General features: G+C 42.4%; 1 protein-coding gene across 1 annotated transcript in view; it reads left to right on the forward strand.

The window, feature by feature from the left end:
* kdsr (3-ketodihydrosphingosine reductase) overlaps nucleotides 1-17,466 on the forward strand; it is a 71,022-nt gene that overhangs the window by 16,762 nt on the left and 36,794 nt on the right. Inside the window, exons 2-6 of the mRNA XM_070880795.1 lie at nucleotides 4,294-4,383; nucleotides 7,544-7,600; nucleotides 8,548-8,613; nucleotides 10,663-10,758; nucleotides 12,556-12,747. Of these exons, the coding sequence (XP_070736896.1) occupies nucleotides 4,294-4,383; nucleotides 7,544-7,600; nucleotides 8,548-8,613; nucleotides 10,663-10,758; nucleotides 12,556-12,747 (501 nt within the window). The remainder of the gene's footprint in view (nucleotides 1-4,293; nucleotides 4,384-7,543; nucleotides 7,601-8,547; nucleotides 8,614-10,662; nucleotides 10,759-12,555; nucleotides 12,748-17,466) is intronic.

Below are 17,466 nucleotides of genomic sequence, written 5' to 3' on the forward strand. Positions count from 1 at the left end.
GCCAGTCTGAGCAGTAGGCCAATCGATGGTTTTGTCGAAAAACTGTATAATTGTAATTGTAAAACCTCTGATCGGAGAAGTGTTCATCAGAACCTTCCCGAGCATGTTCGAATAAAACCGGTTAACCGAGATTTCATCTGAGTGATTCCATGGTCGCTATGCAATACGGGCAGGTGTCGATTCCTTATATCAGGGAGTCCACCTTGAGGAAGAGAAGTCTTTTTACCCCAACACCAGGGATGAGGGAATATAGTTACGTGGTTAGGCTAGAGAAGCTGGAGTTGTTCTCCTTAGAGCAGAGAAGGCTAAGAGAAGATTTGATAGAGGTTCCTTAAAATCATGAAGGATTTAGAGAGAAACTGTTTCCAGTGGCTGAAGGGTCGATAACGAGGGGGCACAGATTTAAGGTGATTGGCAAAAGAACCAGAGGCGAAAAACTTTTTTACACAACGAGCGGTTAGACTTTGGAATGCACTGCTTCATGGGGTGGTGGATACAGATTCAATAGTAGCCTTCAAAAAGGGAATTGGATAAATTCTTAAAGGTGAAAAAATTGTAGGGATTTGTGGAAAGAGCAAGGAAGTTGGACGAACTGGAAGGCTCTTCGAAAGAGCCGGCACAGACTTGATGGGCCAAATGACCTCCTTCTGAAATGATGTACTATTCTATTATTCTGTGTGTAAACAGGCAGCATGATGTCAGGAAAGGAAGGGGTGAAGGGGATGAAAAGACCTTGTGCAAAATTTCAATCAGGTTCAGAATTTAATTGCTCTCTTCTGATAAGGCTGTGAATAGAGAGAAGCGCGTTTGTAAGCGTGCAGACATTTTGCATAATCCATTTGTAGACCGACTTATTCTTCGGATCTTCAACACAGAATTGTTGCTATTAATGTTATCAGTGGTTGTCACCACTACAGAACTACACAAATAAAAATCAAATTTACAAATGCTAGAAACCTGAAATAAAAACACAAGATGTTGGAATTGCACTAGAAGCAGACAAAGTTTCTTCTTAAACAATCTATAATTTTACTTTGTGTACAGTTGGGAGATTTTGGGTGGAGGGTTTCATATACCTGTACATTTGCAGATACCAGTGGTAAAACAGGAAATATTCCACATACAAAATATTGTAATTGGGTTAATCTACTTTAACTTGGCTAACCATGTGTGTTATCTAATACAATACCAGTAATACGAAGGTTTACATATCTGGAAAGGATGAACAGACTGGGTCACTTTCCTCTTGGAAAAAAGAAGGCTCAATTGACCTAATAGAGGTCTTTCAAAATTATGAAAAGTTTTGATAGAGTGGATACAGAGCGAATATTTCCACTTGTGGGGAAGAGCATAACTATACAGGCCATCAATATAAAATAGGGAATTCAGAAGAAACTTCTTTATCCAAAGAGTGGTGAGAATGTGGAACTCACTACCACAGGGAGTGGTTGAAGCGACTAGTATAGATGCATTTCAGGGGAGGCTAGACAAGCATATGAAGGAGAAGGGAATAGAGGGTTATGCTGATAGATTTAGATGAGGAAAGATGGAAAGAGGCTTGATTGGAGCATAAATGCTGGCATGAACTGGTTGGGCAGAATGGCCTGTTTCTGTGCCTTGTATCCTATGTAATTCCCTCAAATTGAGCTCCCGTTCATTCTACATGCCTCTGGAGCTCTCTTCCGAAATCATTTCACCTTGTTGTAAATAAAGGGGCGGATTTTGCCATCATACAATCTTTGAAAAGTACCGCAAGTTTGGCATCTCCGCTTGCGCATTCGCTAAATCCCGAACTTGCAGTCTGTCAAGGTACGCCTTGACAGATGATCCACACCGACGGGGAAATACTCATTGCTGGCGCTGAGTTGGGCTAATTGTACACCAACTGCCCAGCAATTATGGACAAAAATGTTACGGGTAGTGAAAGCAGGCGCAGGAGCCTGTTTCACTGCTAAAGGAACCACCTTTATGTTCTTTTGCAGGTTAAGCCGCATTAATGGTGAAAATAAATAAGAATTTGCATCCAGCCAAGGTGATTTCAGCAATAGCTGAAATGCTTTAAAGAGTGTATTTTTTTAATTTAAGTTTTTAAAATTTTAGACAGGCAATAATATAATTTGACATCTTGAATAAATACGGTAAAATTTATGTACAAGGACTCTGCTTTCTCCCCTATCGCCTCAGTATAAAAAATGGCAGCCTGATGTCTGGGAGAGGCAGGGGCTTCAGTTCCCTTGTGTAAGGAACTGTGTTCTACCTGTTTACGTCCCAAAAGGAGTTCCAAAGTCGGCCAGTAGACACGTGTTCAGGTTGGAGATGTTCCGATTCGACAGTAGAGATTTAAGTCACAGCCTGGGTAAATCTAACCAAAAAATACTTGGTTGCTGGAAGGTCATACCGAGTGATTTATGTTAAGAGAATCAAATCTTTCATCACGGTCACAACCAGCAACAACCTGAGCATACACTCTTGTCTCCTGAATGTAACCGCAGTGAATGAAGTGACAGACTTTTATGAACAGGATTTTACTTATAAACTGTAACACTATTCCTTGAGTACCAGTATTCCATTGAACAATTAACTGTAAAAGCCTGATGCTGGTTCTCTCATATATGTCAAGAGGAAACTTGGTGCTTCCACTGATTGGAACACGAGGCCCACGTGATCCCAGGTACGCTTGCGCACACGCTAGGCACCTGGGATCCGTGGGCCATTGCGCTGCCCTCCAGTACGCAGGTCAGAGAGCAAGTTCACGCAGGAGGGTTCCCATCGGGTAAGTTCGTATTCTATTCAGCTTCCGGTGGCATACACCGTAGGTACTTAGCCGACCGCAAAATCGTCAATCAATTTTTTTCTCTCGCTCCTTTTCTCTTTTTCCCCCCCTGCCCCCCTCACCCAGTACTGTTTTGTTTTGGAATAGTGTGTATTATGGGATTACATTTGTTTTTTATAATCTGATTTTAGAAACCAATTTTCAAGTACAAAAGCAAAATATTGCGGATCTAAAATAAAAACACAAAATGCTGGAAATCTCAGCAGGCCAGGCAGCATCGGAAGCAGAGTTAACGTTTCGGGTCGATGACCCTTCGTCAGAACTGGAGAGTGTTTGAAAAGAACAGATTCTTAACAAACACCGAAAGAGGGAGGGGAAGAACGAACAAAAGGGAAGGTTTGTTGGAAGACAGGAGAGATTAGAGAGACAAAAGGGATGATGGCCCAAATTCAAATGTAATGCCAGGCGTTAGAAAAACATTAGTCAAGATAGAGTGTGAATGGTGGGATAATGACCAACTGCCATTAGAGACGAGGAGAAAAAAGAAAGAAAGAAAGAAAGAAGCTCTGGAGGATGACCGGAAGCTCAGGGTCACACTTGTGGACTGAACGGTGGTGCTCTGCAAAGCAGTCACCCAATCTACGCTTGGTCTCCCCATTGTAGAGGAGACCACATCGTGAGCAGTGAATACAGTGTACTAAATTGAAAAAAGTACAAATAAATCGCTGTTTCACCTGGAAGGAGTATTTGGGGCCCTGGATAGTAGGAAGGGACGAGGTAAAAGGACAGGTGTTGCATCTCCTGTGCTTGTACGGAAAGGTGCCGTGGGAAGGGGAGGGGGTGCAGGGGGTGACTGCGGAATAAACCAGGGTGTCGTGGAGGGAGCGGTCCCTTCGGAATGCTAAGAGGGGAGGGGAGGGGAAGATGTGATTGGTGGTGGGATCACGCTGGAGGTGGCAGAAATGGCGGAGGATGATCCGTTGAACATGGAGGCTGGTGGGGTGCCACCACAAATAATGTCGCCCGTGCTGCTATTAATCAATTCCTTTCCAATAGCATACTGATGCTTTGCTTACTGTGTGTGTTAAATGTACATTGGATAGAAAATAATTTTTACTCTGTGCAGTCATTTATCCTTCCATCGTTCTGCAAGTATTGCTGTGAACATAAGAAAAGCATAGATAGTTGCTGAAAATAAACCAAGGGAGGAAAGGATGGAGTAAACTAAACGATTTGTACATGTAATATAATGTTGGTAATAGATTCCAACATAGTGTTTGCAAGGTTTTAGCACTCCAGTCTTATTTTAATATAATGTTTTTCTTATGCCAGAATATTAACGAGTGTGAAACCTCATAAATCTTGATTGTGAATATTGCCTAATTAGCTGTGTTTCTGTACCTGCATTTCAATAGCTTTTAATATGAATTACAGAAAGACTGACTTACAATAGAAGGTACCCTTTTGTTCCATGAGAAATGTTATTTTTATTTACTGTAAATCTTTTTTTATATATCTAGGTAACAGGAGGATCAAGTGGTATTGGGAAATGTATTGCCATCGAGTGCTTTAAGCATGGTGCTTTTATAACTCTGGTGGCTCGGGATGAGGTATGTGACTGGATCAGTTATAGGCATCTGCCTGAATGCTCTACTTTCATCGTTTCTCATAGGATTATTTTGGTGAGAAATGCTTTTACCCAGACCAGTGATAAACAGACTGGTATTGAAATTGAATCAATTTGTTCCTTAAATCAGGTTGTAAGAAAAGGTGGGGGAGAAGGATTAATTTGTATGTTCCATGTTTAAGTCCCTCCAATCTGGTTTCCGTACCTGCCACAGTACTGAAACGGCTCTCATCAAAGTCACAAATGACATCCTTTGTGACTGTGACAAAAGCAAACTATCCCTCTTCGTCCTTGGTTGTCTGCAGCCTTTGACGTGGTTGACAACTCTATCCTTCTCCAACTCCTCTGCACCGTCATCCAGCTGGGTAGGACTGCACTCGCCTAGTTCCATTCTCTAATTGTAGCCAGAGAATCTCCTGCAACAGTGTCTCTTCCCGCCCCCACATTATTACCTCTGATGTCCCCCAAGGATCTATCCTGGACCCTTTTATTTCTCATTTACATGTTGCCCCTTGGCGGCATCATAGTACGCTGATGAAACCCAACTCTACCTCACTACCACTTCTCTCGACCCCTCTTTAGTCTCTAAATTGTCAGACTGTTTGTCCGACATCCAGTTTTGGATGAGCAGAAATTTTCTCCAATTGAATATTGGGAAGACTGAAGCCATTGTTTTCGGTCCCCGCCACAAACTCCGTTTCCTAGCCACTGACTCCATCTCTCTCCTCAGCTTCTGTCTGAGGCTGAACCAGACTGTTCGCTATCTTGGTATCATATTTGACCCTGAAATGAGCTTTCGACAACATATCGGCAGCATAACTAAGACCGCCTAGTTCCACCTCCGTAACATTGCCCGTCTCTGCCCTTGCCTCAGCTCATCCGCTGCTGAACAACAACAACTTGTATTTATATAGCGCCTTTAATATAGTGAAACCTCCCAAGATACTTCAAGAGTATTATGAGACAAAAAAAATTTGACACGCCCATCCATGCCTTTGTTACCTCTAGATTTGACTATTCCAATGCCCTCCTGGCATTCCAATACACATTCTACCCTACATAAACTAGAGGCGATCCAAAACTCGGCGGCCCATGTCCTAACTCGCACCAAGTCCCGCTCACCAATTACTCCTGTGCTCGCTGACCTACATTGGCTCCCAGTTAAACAACACCTTGATTTCAAAATTCTCATCATTGTTTTCAAATCCCTCCATGGCCTTGCCCCACAACTGTCCCCCCCCCCCCCCCCCCACTGGCGAGATGTCTGCGCTCCTCTAATTCTGCCTTCTTGAGCATCCCTGATTTCTAATCGCTCAACCATTGGTCGTCTTCTGTTGCCTTGGCCCTAAGCTCTAGAACCTCTCTACCCCTCTTTCCTCCTTCAAGACGTTCCTTAAAACTTACCTCTTTGTTCAAGCTTTTGGTCACCTGCCCTAATTTCTCCTTATGTGACTCGGTGTCATTTTTTAAAATCTCCTAATATTCCTGTGAAATCTTGGGACGCTTCACTACATTAAAGGCACTATATAAATACAAGTAGTTGTTGTTGAATGGTGACTTTTGTATATGTTCCAATTTATAGTATATAGATGGGAATTATTACGGGTGAAATCTTTGACCTTTTTCAATACTGAAAATATTTTAACATCAGAGTTTAGACACTGTGCATAGTTGTGGATAGTCCAGTTTCTTTTCACAAAGCAAATATGATACAAAGTAACAATCATCATAAAAGTTCTGATGTTTTTGAAATAATTTTGTATTTGTATTCCTGTTAGATTGGTAAGATCTGCAGTGTCAGCATATGAAATGTTAGAAGCTGATCTGTTTCCGAGGCAAAGAAACATCTATAGAATAATTAATTCTTCAATAGCAAGAAAATGCTTGGTTTAAGCAAACAATTAAAATTTTATACTTTACTATTTTTGTGCCAATTCTTTTCCTAAACTCTGCTGTCCGTATTCTAACTCGCACCCAGTCACATTCACTTGTCACCCCTGTGCCCGCTGACCTACATTGGCTCCCGGTCCAGCAACTTTTTTTTAAATAAAAAAAATTCTCATCCTTCTGTTCCAATCCCTCCATTGCATCGCTCTTCCCCATCTCTATAATCACGTCCAGCCCTGCGGGAACTCTGTGTTCCTTCAACTCTGGCCTATTGTGCATTCTCCACTTCCTTCACCTCATCATTTGTCTCTGGCTGAGAATTGAAGAGCAGTTGATGGATTGGAGGGGCAGTCTATCTGTCTCTCTGTCTCTTTCTGCTCAGACTAGACAATCCAAATCTGGCACAAGAGTTGTGGATTTAGGCAAAAGTAACAATTCCAATCCTGGGCTTTTGGAAGATGACGCCTTCAAATGCAAACTTTGGTAATTAAAAGGCACAGAAGACAATTCAATGGATAAATTTAATGTTATTGTGAAATATATAATTTATTTTGTTTAAACTTTATTTTGGACTTTAGAAATTTCAATTACCGAAGGTGGAGAAGAAGGGTGAATGGGGAGAATCAAAGCATTTTGAGTGACATTTTGGAAACTTTAATTGGAGTTTAAGAACATGAGAAATAGGAGCAGGAGCCCCTCAAGCCAGCTCCATCATTTAATAAGATCGGTTTGGTAGCTATTCTAGATTTTAAAGTAATAGTGTGGAAGTTAATGGGTGGCTCATCAAGTGTTCCTTGAAAGCTTTCCTTTACAGTGTGCTTGTTAACAGCCTGTTTCTGCTTGCTCTATGTCTGAGGTAGCTGTTGGGACTTGTAAGATAATACATGGGAAACGGGGTTAGAAATTTTTTTAAGCAATTGCAAATAATGCAACAGCATTATTGTTTTATTGGCAGGCAGCAATGATCTTCAATTTAAAAATAAGAGTCTGCACGTGCAAACACCATGCTTTTTTAAAAAAAAAATGCAAAACAATCTTAAAATGCTTCTTGAATTGGAGTCTTAAATTGACCAGCACATTTGAATTTGCCAAGTTCATTGATCAAGCAGCAATTAAACTCTGAATCACCCGAGGCTTGGTTAACAGTGAGACTTTAGAAACTTAAACACTTGAGCATATGCTGTCACAAATTTTACTGAATTTCCAAAAATGGCAGTCTAAAAATATGTTTATATGTTTTCAATTTTGTTTTCCAGGGCAAACTTCTACGGGCAAAGAAGGAAATTGAGAAGCATTCAATTAACGATAAACAGGTGGGCGTAGACTAGTAAGCTGTATACTAGAGCATTTTGTGCGTGTTTGGGTGTGGAACATTTGTGATTTAAATGCAACCCTTGTATTTCTAAGTAGCTTCTTTGTTCACTGACATTTTATTGAACGAGAGCAGTTTCTTTGTGATTGGGGAATTAGAAAGCTTTCATTTTGGCAGGATAAATTGCATAGCTCTGCAAATATGATGAAAATAATTCAATTTCTGGCAAAATAATGTCAGCCAAGGTTTAAAATATACTTTCTAATAACTGGTTTTAAAACTAGTGTAGCATCAGTATTTCTACCAGATTGGTTCTTAGTTTTTATTTCTGAAGGATGTCACCATGTAAAGGCCCAAGTTCCTGCAAGTGGGGCATATTCACTTTACATTTACTGGGTATGCTGATGAGTTCTCTTTGGATACCCAGTCAGTATTGCACTTTTTTTAGTCGCCTCCTTTCTGTTACCTTCTTTCCTTACTCCACATTGCCTAGAGCAAGAGTGGCTTTGCTTTCTTCACCCCTGCCCGCCCCCCCCCGCCTGCCTCCTCCATGCTCTGTCTCGCCCTGCATCTTGGGCCCCCTTGTGTTCCTAATCCCTTGTACTCACTTGCACCTCTTCCTTCCCTCCCACTCCCATGTGCAGCACTTGCCTCCCCTTAAGCTTTCTTGCCTCTATGCCTGCTCTCTTACTCCCTTCTCTCCCAGTGCTCCTTTGCAGTATCCCTCTTTTCCCCACCTCCTCCCTCGTGCAATCAATTTCATAGCGTATTCACTTGTTTTCTACCTATTGCGGTTGATTCCTTCTTGCATAGTTGTATAGAATTTCATTTGCATGATAGTTTCAGGAGATATTTGTGCTGCTTTGTATTCATTGGTGCTTCCAGTGCACTGTGCTGCTTTTGTTTACAAAATGCACTTCTGAGTGAATACTCTGATTTGTTTCACAGGTAGTATTGTGTATATCTGTTGATGTATCAAAAGACTATGGACAAGTGCAAAGTGTGATTAAACAAGTAAGTTTGCTTTTGTTTTTTACAAACATACTCAACACGTACTTCGATGTAGTAGACATCATTTATATCTTGTTTATTATGCTTAGTAGAAATGGTTGAAGATTTGCTGCGGTTGCTGGCACTACAATGCTATGAAAACAGGCCTGCACTCTAAGGGGTCAAGTTTCGGGCCATGCCTGATTTCCGCGCTCAAAACCGTGCCAAAAACTTACCTCGGTATTTTCCCCTCCCTCAGGTGGATCCAGGCCTGCGGCGCAGCACAAGCAGTGGGGGGCGGAGCCAGGTCCCTGCTCTGAAAACAGTGCCGGGACCTCTGCACATGCGCGCGACAGTGTGTGCGCATGTGCAGTAGCTCCAGGCGCCCGAAACTGCGTGGAAGGTCCCAAAGCACGCCGCCCCGAGCCCTGGCTGAATGCGCTCACACTGGGGCGGTGAAGATCAGACTTCACCTCCCTCCTCCAGCTCCTGCTGTGGCTCCGGCTTCCCCCCCCGCCCCTTGTTCAGCTCATGCTCCCTCTGGCTCTCTCACGCCACCCCTCTCCTGCGCCGCTGTCTGCTGCGCCCCCCCCGCCCCCAGCTGCCAGCCCCCTCCCTTCAGCTCTGGTCCGCTCCCTCTTCCTTCGGCGGGTCCCGCCCGCCCGGCTTCTTGCTGGGGGCGGGCCCCGCCTGAAGTCTTCGGCCCAGCTTCTTCACGTCGGCCGAGCCCGTTCAGCCTCCTCCCTCTTCTCTCCCCCCACCCGCTCCTCCTCCTCCCTCCCTCCCTCCCTCCCTCCCTCCCTCCCTCCCTCCCTCCCTCCCTCCCTCCCTCCCTCCCTCCCTCCCTCCCTCCCTCCTCCTCTTCCTCCTGGGTTTTCTGAGCATATAAAAAATCTACACTTACTCCATTCTAAGTTAGTTTGGAGTAAGTTATCTCTGCCTAAACTTTCAAAACAGAGGTTGGGGAAAAAAATCTGTTCCAAACTTAACCTTTTCTAATTCACTATAACTGTAACAAACTAAATGCCGAGAATTGCAATTTCTAACATACTCCATTCTAAACCAATTGCTCCAAAAAAAAAAGGATCAACTCAGGCTGAAACTGAAACTTGACCCCTAAATGTGTTGACAGCCACACGTACTTCTTGCTCTTGCATAGCTGTCTTGATTTCTTTAATTTATTTAGGCCTCATTTAAATTACACTTGTTGCTGAAGTTGTGGCTTCTGGTCATGAACAATTCGATGTAAAAGACATCAACTAGGCCACCGATTTGCAGCTTTCACAGTAAAATGCATGGAATTGCAAAATGCAAACTCTTAATACACTGGAAATATCCCAGAAAACTTCATATTCATGTGTAATAGTGGAATTTGGCTTATTCAGTTATCACAAATCAAAGGTCTTGGAATTGCAGAATGTTGCTGCAAAGTACTGAATTCCATATAAAACCAGTGACTCTGACTTTTAGTTAGAATTGGGGTTTAGTGTGGGAATTGATCCCTTCACAGCTCCAAGAAAGAAACTTGACATTTTTTGTAACTAATATTTTTTAATTACCTGTTGGTTAGCGCAAAAGGAAGTTAAATGTAGATCTATTTTTTCTGTCAACTAAAAATGTATCATATATTTCCAAGTTTGTTTTTGTATATTGTACATCATTGTCCTAATGCTGTTTTGCTTGTTTTATGCAAATTCCAAACAACCCCAGTGTGATACTAGTGAGGTACTTGCTAAATAACATGGCTTAAAAGCCAACCTGAGTCTAACCAAAAGAGCTACACTTTTTAATTGCATTGTTCATTTTTTGCCTGCACCGGTGCATCGTTTTTTTTAACCTTACTTTAAATTTGATTAAATCTGGGAATGCCACAGTTTAATAAATAAATGAATAGTAAGAGACTTTTTTTAAGGCAGAGTCTGGATGAAAATTGACTCTGTGATCATTTAGCTATAGCTTCTTGCTCTTTGAAGTGAGCTTTAACCAAGCAGTTCAAAGAAATGGGAATTGGTTACCCCTTTTCTCAACCAGAATTTTTTCCTGAAGCATTAATCTATTAATCTGTCGCTGTAGGCACAAGAGAAGCTGGGACCAGTAGACATGCTTGTACACTGTGCTGGAATATCCGTTGCTGCAAAGTTTGAAGATGTTGATGTTGGCCTATTCAGAGTGAGTAATTTGCATAATTAAATTTTAAATTATTTTCGGTGGAACACTTTCTGTTTCAAATTACATTCTACTTAACTACTTCAGAGCTCCACAATTTCTACTAGTAAACATCCTTTCTCGCTCCTCCTTTCTTCCTCCAAATATATGAATGCCTACCTTGGGCACTCGTATAGTTTAAAAGTCTTCGGATTCCTTAGGTGTCTGCGAAAGTGTGCGATTGTTGTGAATAATTTGGGACATGAAGTAAGGTCTCACATTTTTGAAACTTAATGTGCTACCAGTCTAACGTACTGTTCTGTTAATTGATAGTTGCAGGTTCAGTCTTCTAATTTGTTACTGTGCCACTTGATAAACCTCTGATCTCAGACTGCTTTCGTAGACTTTCCAATGACTGGAATAAGAGCCGCAGAAGCTTGGTTATAAAGTAACTTATCTTGGTAGAAGAACCATTCTATGCTCGGGGCAGTCTAAAGAGAAGATTTTTTTTTTAAAGTGGGGTGACAAAAGGAAAATTTCAAAGAAGTCTTGTGTGTTGCATTTAAAAATACAAGTCCCTTAAGTATGGGTATTGTTTGTGGATGGAAATATTTAATTTTAACTACATTTTAGTAAAGAAAGGCTCAACTGCTTAATTAGTATTGAAACAATTTTGCTATTGTATGCATTGGTACAAAATAACACCATTTTCTAAAACATCCAGTTTTGGTTGAAATTGGTTTTAAGATAAGATTTGTTAGTTTTTGTGCTTAAAATCTGACTTGCTTGCACTGCCACCCTCCAATCCTGAATAGTGATGGTTGCCTTACTTGTTGCTGTTTTTCATGCATTATCTTCTAACAAATTTTGCTAAGTAATTTCCAAATGTCTTTCCATAGATGATGATTCAGATCTCAGTTCTATTTGCAAGAAATTAAATTGGAAAATAAATGCATTTACATTTTTGAAGAGTTGTGATGCAGTGGATTAGAAAGCTGTTTCTTGGGCCTGAATTCCATTTCAATCCAGATTGATGACTGGAAATCTATCTTATCTGCTAGCTATGTCAGAAGTAAAAGAAGCTGTTTTTGCTTATCTTCCTTTCTTGATGCAAACATCATCTGTGGCCAAGGCCTGAAGGATGGCAAGTGAACTGCTAAGAAGTGCATAGAGAAGTTGTTTTTGTCACTTTTTTTTTGGTCCCTCCTTGTTTAAGAGTACCTGGTTTACACCTGACTCTCCTCAATGTCGATTGCTATCTCATGAAGAGTTCTTTTTTGGATTCTTTGTTTGAGACAACCAACAAATATAATGGTATCTGTTAAGTCATAGGTGATTCACATACATGCCTACTTCGATAACTACTCAGTAACTTTAAAGAAGCTGACACCACCCAAAAAAGATTACCACTCAAAACTGTAAATACTTGCTGGATAGTCCAAGTGTTGTTTATGCAGTGCAGCCCTAGAGTTTGTGATGGGCATGACACTTTGCCAGTAGCAATGGCATTTTATGATAGTACATGAATTACTGAGACACCGCCTGTATCCTCTTCCTGTCTTGCCAAACACAGGAGGCAGGAATGTACATGCATTTTATTGGACTGAAAGTGACTTAAGACTGGTAGCTCTGCAGATTTTCAACATTTAAATATCAACTTTTGGGTTCAAAACCTTGTCCTGTTAGTGTAAAAGGTGGATGGTTAACTGGTCTATTTTTGTGCATATTAAGTATTACAAAGTTGTTTCGTATTTTAAATTTATATGGACAGTTTAAATGGCTGAGTATTGTTTTGATTAGTATTACTTATCATTCTCCCAGCGGTTAATGGAGATCAATTATCTGGGCAGTGTTTATCCTACTCGAGCGGTCATTCACACCATGAAGGAAAGAAGGATGGGAAGGATAGTATTTGTGTCCTCACAGGCAGGACAAGTGGGTTTATTCGGATACACAGCCTACTCTCCATCCAAATTTGCTCTGCGTGGATTAGCTGAATCTTTGCAAATGGAGGTATGTGCATCAATATTCTGTTTGTACCACATCTACTCGTACTTTGTTTTTTCTCTCTACAGATACAGCAAATTAGTGTTGAAGTTGCTGTTTGATACCATCAAGGGCTAATACTGTTTTCAAACAGCAGATGTTTGTGGCCTCAATGATTTATTGAGTAATTCTGGACTATGTTTCCAGATTTTTTTCGAGATATGTAGGCCCAGAATTTGCAGTCAGCAGCAAAGTGAAGTTGGTGGCTGTTGGTCCCGATGTCCACGCCACACAAGGATCTGTCGATCGCTGTGTCAAAGCTTGGGTTTACCGACCTTCGATTCAGTTCGATGGACTGTAATGGGGTTTCCCTTGTTCGAACTGCTGTGATTTCAACTGGCTGTCTAAGCAGCCAATCAAAAGGCAGACTTCTCAGACACCGACCAAGGAAGTGAGCGAGCTCTTAAAATTATAACTTTTAAAATAGTTAGAGAGAGCAAAAGAAAGTGTGAAACTCTCACATGGGGAAACGGCAAACGAGAAATAAAGATGGACAAACTTCAAAAGAATTTTTTATTTTCTTTTTAAAGTTCTTTCATTTTAAATTTTATTAAAATGGACAAATTTCACACTGCATAAAATTAAAATTAGTTTTGCAAACCCTTAACATTTGTTTAGCAGTAATAATGCTGTGAAAACCCCAGTTACAGCTAATCCCTTTGGGTCCAACATACTTACTGAGGAAGAGCCGAAGTTTTCGTCAGTTTCAATGATATATGAAATTTCACTGGCTGCTCTGTTGGGGGAGGAGGGCATAGCGCAACCAGTTTCGGAGCTGTCATTGAGAGACCGTAACTTTGGGATTTCTACAAGTGCCTGCACCAGATCCCGAAGTTGTGGTCAGTTTCAAAGGTGGAATGATGGCGAACACTGCCAGTTCGCCGTTATCCCAACTGCAAATGTAGTTTCCGAATACAGAAATTTCTCTGCTTTGGGCCTGCCTTAGATGAAGATTCAAATTAAGTTCTCATCATAGGAACGTTTCTCTCTGAAGTTTGGGTGTGGGGAGTGGAGGATTGGAAATGTTACTGCAGACCATTCTTTGTGCTTACACCGTTATGAAAAAGGACAAAGATAGACCAGAAATAAAGGTTCTCAATTGGGAGAAAGCCAGTATAATCAAGCTGAGATGTGATTTAGCCAAAGTGGACTGGAAACAGCTACTTGAAGGGAAATCTGTGTCAGAGCAGTGGGAGGTAATTGAGATCCTGAGGGTTCAGAGCAAATATGTTCCCTTAAAGAAAAAGGGTGGGACTAACAAATCTAGAGCCCCCTGGATGTCAAGGGGCAAAAGAAAAAAGGGAGGCTTATGACAGATACCTAGGGCCAAATAATGCAAAAAGCCTAGAGGAGTAAAGAAAGTGCAAGGGCTAAATTAAAAAGGAAATTAGGAAAGCAAAGCGAGAGCATGAAAACATTTTGGCAAGTAAAACCAAGAAAAACCCAAAGATGTTTTATAAATTTAAGAGCAAGAGGATAACTAAAGGAAGAGTAGGATCTATTAGAGACCATAAAGGTAATCTGTGTGTGGAGGCGGAAGACGTGGGTATGGTTCTTAATGGATACTTTGCGTCTGTTTTCACAAAAGAAGGGCGATGCAGATACTGCAATCGAGGAGGAGGAGTGTAAAAGAACCATAGTGCGAGAGGAAGCATTAAGGTGATTATTAGCAGCTTTGAAAGTGGATAAATCCCCAGACCCGGATGAAATGTATCCCAGGCTGTTAAGAGAAGCAAAAGAGGAAATAGCAGAGGCTCTGTCCATGATTTTCCAATCCACTGTAGCTACAAGTGGGGTACAGGTAGAGCGTCCGGAAACCTCGGGAGTGAGGCTGTTCTGGATTTTGGGTATTTCCGGCTTTCGAAACGTCTTTCCGACATCCCGAATCCGGAAATGCCCTGGACGAGGTTCGGGTGTTTCCGGATTTTGGAACGTCTTTCCCGCCGGAGTTTGGGCGAGGTCAGAGTTCGGGAGGGCCGAGGCCTCGGGAGGTCGGACAGGCCGAGATCGGAGTTCAGGGGGCTGAGGTCTGGCGAGGTCAGAGTTCGGACAACTGAGGTGGGGGGGGCGAGACCTGAGGATCCAGGTTGGGGGGGCGGGGGGAGGTCGGGCGGGTGAGTCCGAATTTTGGAATATTTTCCGGTTTCCGGACGACCCCGCCACGGATGAGTCCGGATTCTGGAATTTTCTGAATTTCATAACTCCGGATTTCGGACACTCAACCCATACTGGAAGACTTCTAACATTGTACCTTTATTTAAAAAAGGAGAAAGGGATAGACCGAATAATTACAGGCCAGTCAACCTAACCTCGGTGGTGGGAAAATTATTGGAGAAAATTCTGAGGGACAGGATAAATCTTCATTTAGAAAGACACGGCTTAATCAAGGACAGTCAGCATGGATTTGTTAATGGAAGGTCATGTCTGACTAACTTGATTGAATTTTTTAAGGAGGTAACAAGGAGGGTCGATGAGGGCAGTATGTTTGATGTAGTGTGTATAGATTTTAGCAAGGCTTTTGATAAGGTCCCACATGGCAGACTTGTCATGAAAGTAAAAGCCCATGGGATCCAGGGCAAAATGGCAAGTTGGATCCAAAATTGGCTCGGAGGCAGGAAGGAAAGGGTAATGGTTGATGAGTGTTTTTATGACTGGAAGGCTGTTTCCACAGGTGCCACAGGACTCTGAACTAGGCCTCTTTTTGTGGTCTTATAATCAATGATTTAGACTTAAATGTAGGAGGTAATAGAAACATAGAAGATAGGTGCAGGAGTAGGCCATTCGGCCCTTCGAGCCTGCACCACCATTCAATAAGATCATGGCTGATCATTCACCTCAGTATGATTAAGAAGTTTGCAGGTGATATAAAAATAGGCTGTGTGGTTGATATGAAGTAGAAAAGTGTATACTGCAGGAAGATATCATGAACTGAACTGATGGGCAGAACAGTGGCAAATGGAATTCAATGCGGAGAAGTGTGAGGTAGTGCAGTTGGGGAGGGCTAACCAGGCAAGGGAATGCACATCAAATGGTATGGCACTGAGAAGTGTAGAGGAACAAAGGGACCTTGGAGTGCATGTCCACAGATCCCTGAAGGTAGCAGGCTAGATAGATGAGGTGGTGAAGAAGACATATGGAGTACAGTTTGCGTGTCCGAAATCCGGAGTTCCAATATTCGGAATGTTCCGGAATCCGGACACTGGGCTGATCTGTGGTGGGGTCGTCCAGAAACCGGAAAATGTTCTGAAATCCGGCCTCGGCGGCCTGGCCTGGCCCCCCTGCCTTGGCGGCCCAGCCTCTCCTTTCTCCGCCTCCCCCCCCCCCCCCCCCACTTAGCTCAGCCACCCGACCCCACCTACCTCGGACCAGGCAAAGACGTTCTGAAATCCGGAAATACCTGAAATCGGAAATACCCGAAATCTGGAACGGCCTCGGTCCTGAGGTTCCTGGATTTCGGACATCATACCTGTACTTGCTTTTATTGGCCGAGGCATAGAATACAAGTGCAGGGAGGTTATGCATGAACTGTATAAAACGCTAGTTAGGCCACAGCTAGAGTACTGCATGCAGTTCTGGTCATCACTTACAAGAAATATGTGATTGCACTAGAGAGAGTACAGAGATTTACGAGGATGTTGCCTGGACTGGAGAATTTTAGCTATGAGGAAAGATTGGATAGGCTGGGTTTGTTTCCATTGAACAGAGGAGGCTGAGGGGAGACCTTATTGAAGAGTATAAAATGATGGGCCTAGATCGAGTGGATAAGAAGGACCTATTTCCCTTAGCAGAGGGTTCAACAACAAGGGGGCATAGATTTAAAGTAATTGGTGGTAGGAGGTTTTGAGAGGAAATGTTTTCACCCAGAGGGTGGTGGAGGTCTAGAACTCACTGCCTGAAAGAATGGTAGAGGCAGAAACCCTCGCTACATTTAAACAGTGCTTGGGTATGCACTTGGAAGTGCCGTAACCTACAGGGCTACGGACCAAGAGCTGGTAAGCGGGATTAGGCTGGTTAGGTCTTGGCCGGCGCGGATGCAATGGACCGAAATGGCCTCCTTCCATGCTGTAAATTTCTATGATTCTATGACCAGCTAACTAAATAGTGACTGACCAAGTGATCGAGGAGGATTGTTGCTTGGTTCCTTTGCGGTACGAAATGGTGAGAGAGTCTGAAAGTAGGAAAAAGAGTAAAAAGAAAAGGGATCTGAATGGAGGAAAAATATCAAATCCATTTTAATGGATGGACATGTTGATGCTTTTTTCATCTCGCAGAATTTAAATAAGATTCTGTGTACAAATATACATGTATATTCTTAAATGGGTCACATTCCAATGAAAATGAAGTAAATATTTCCTGTGGAAATTCCACATTTGCCTGTTGTTTCATGCAACTAGATGGCACTCTACAGGAAGGTAACAGACAGATGAGAGCAAGAGACAATATGTTTTGACTGTGCATAAAGCCATTGAACATTGTATAAAATTATTTACTCTATGAATTAGGGGAGGAGAGAGAGAGAGATGTGGCGGGTGGAGTCAGCCGGGGATCGGGTGGGGAAGAGTTAGCCGGGAATCGGGTGGGCAGGTGGAAGAGGAGTCCAGTGGGAGGGGGTCGGCCAGATAATTGCGGGGGGGGGGGGGGGGGAGGCGGAGGGGAGAGAGAAAGAGGATTGGGGCCAGCCATTGA

Source organism: Pristiophorus japonicus, chromosome 5 (assembly GCF_044704955.1).
Source record: "Pristiophorus japonicus isolate sPriJap1 chromosome 5, sPriJap1.hap1, whole genome shotgun sequence".
Classification (NCBI taxonomy): Eukaryota; Metazoa; Chordata; class Chondrichthyes; family Pristiophoridae; genus Pristiophorus; species Pristiophorus japonicus.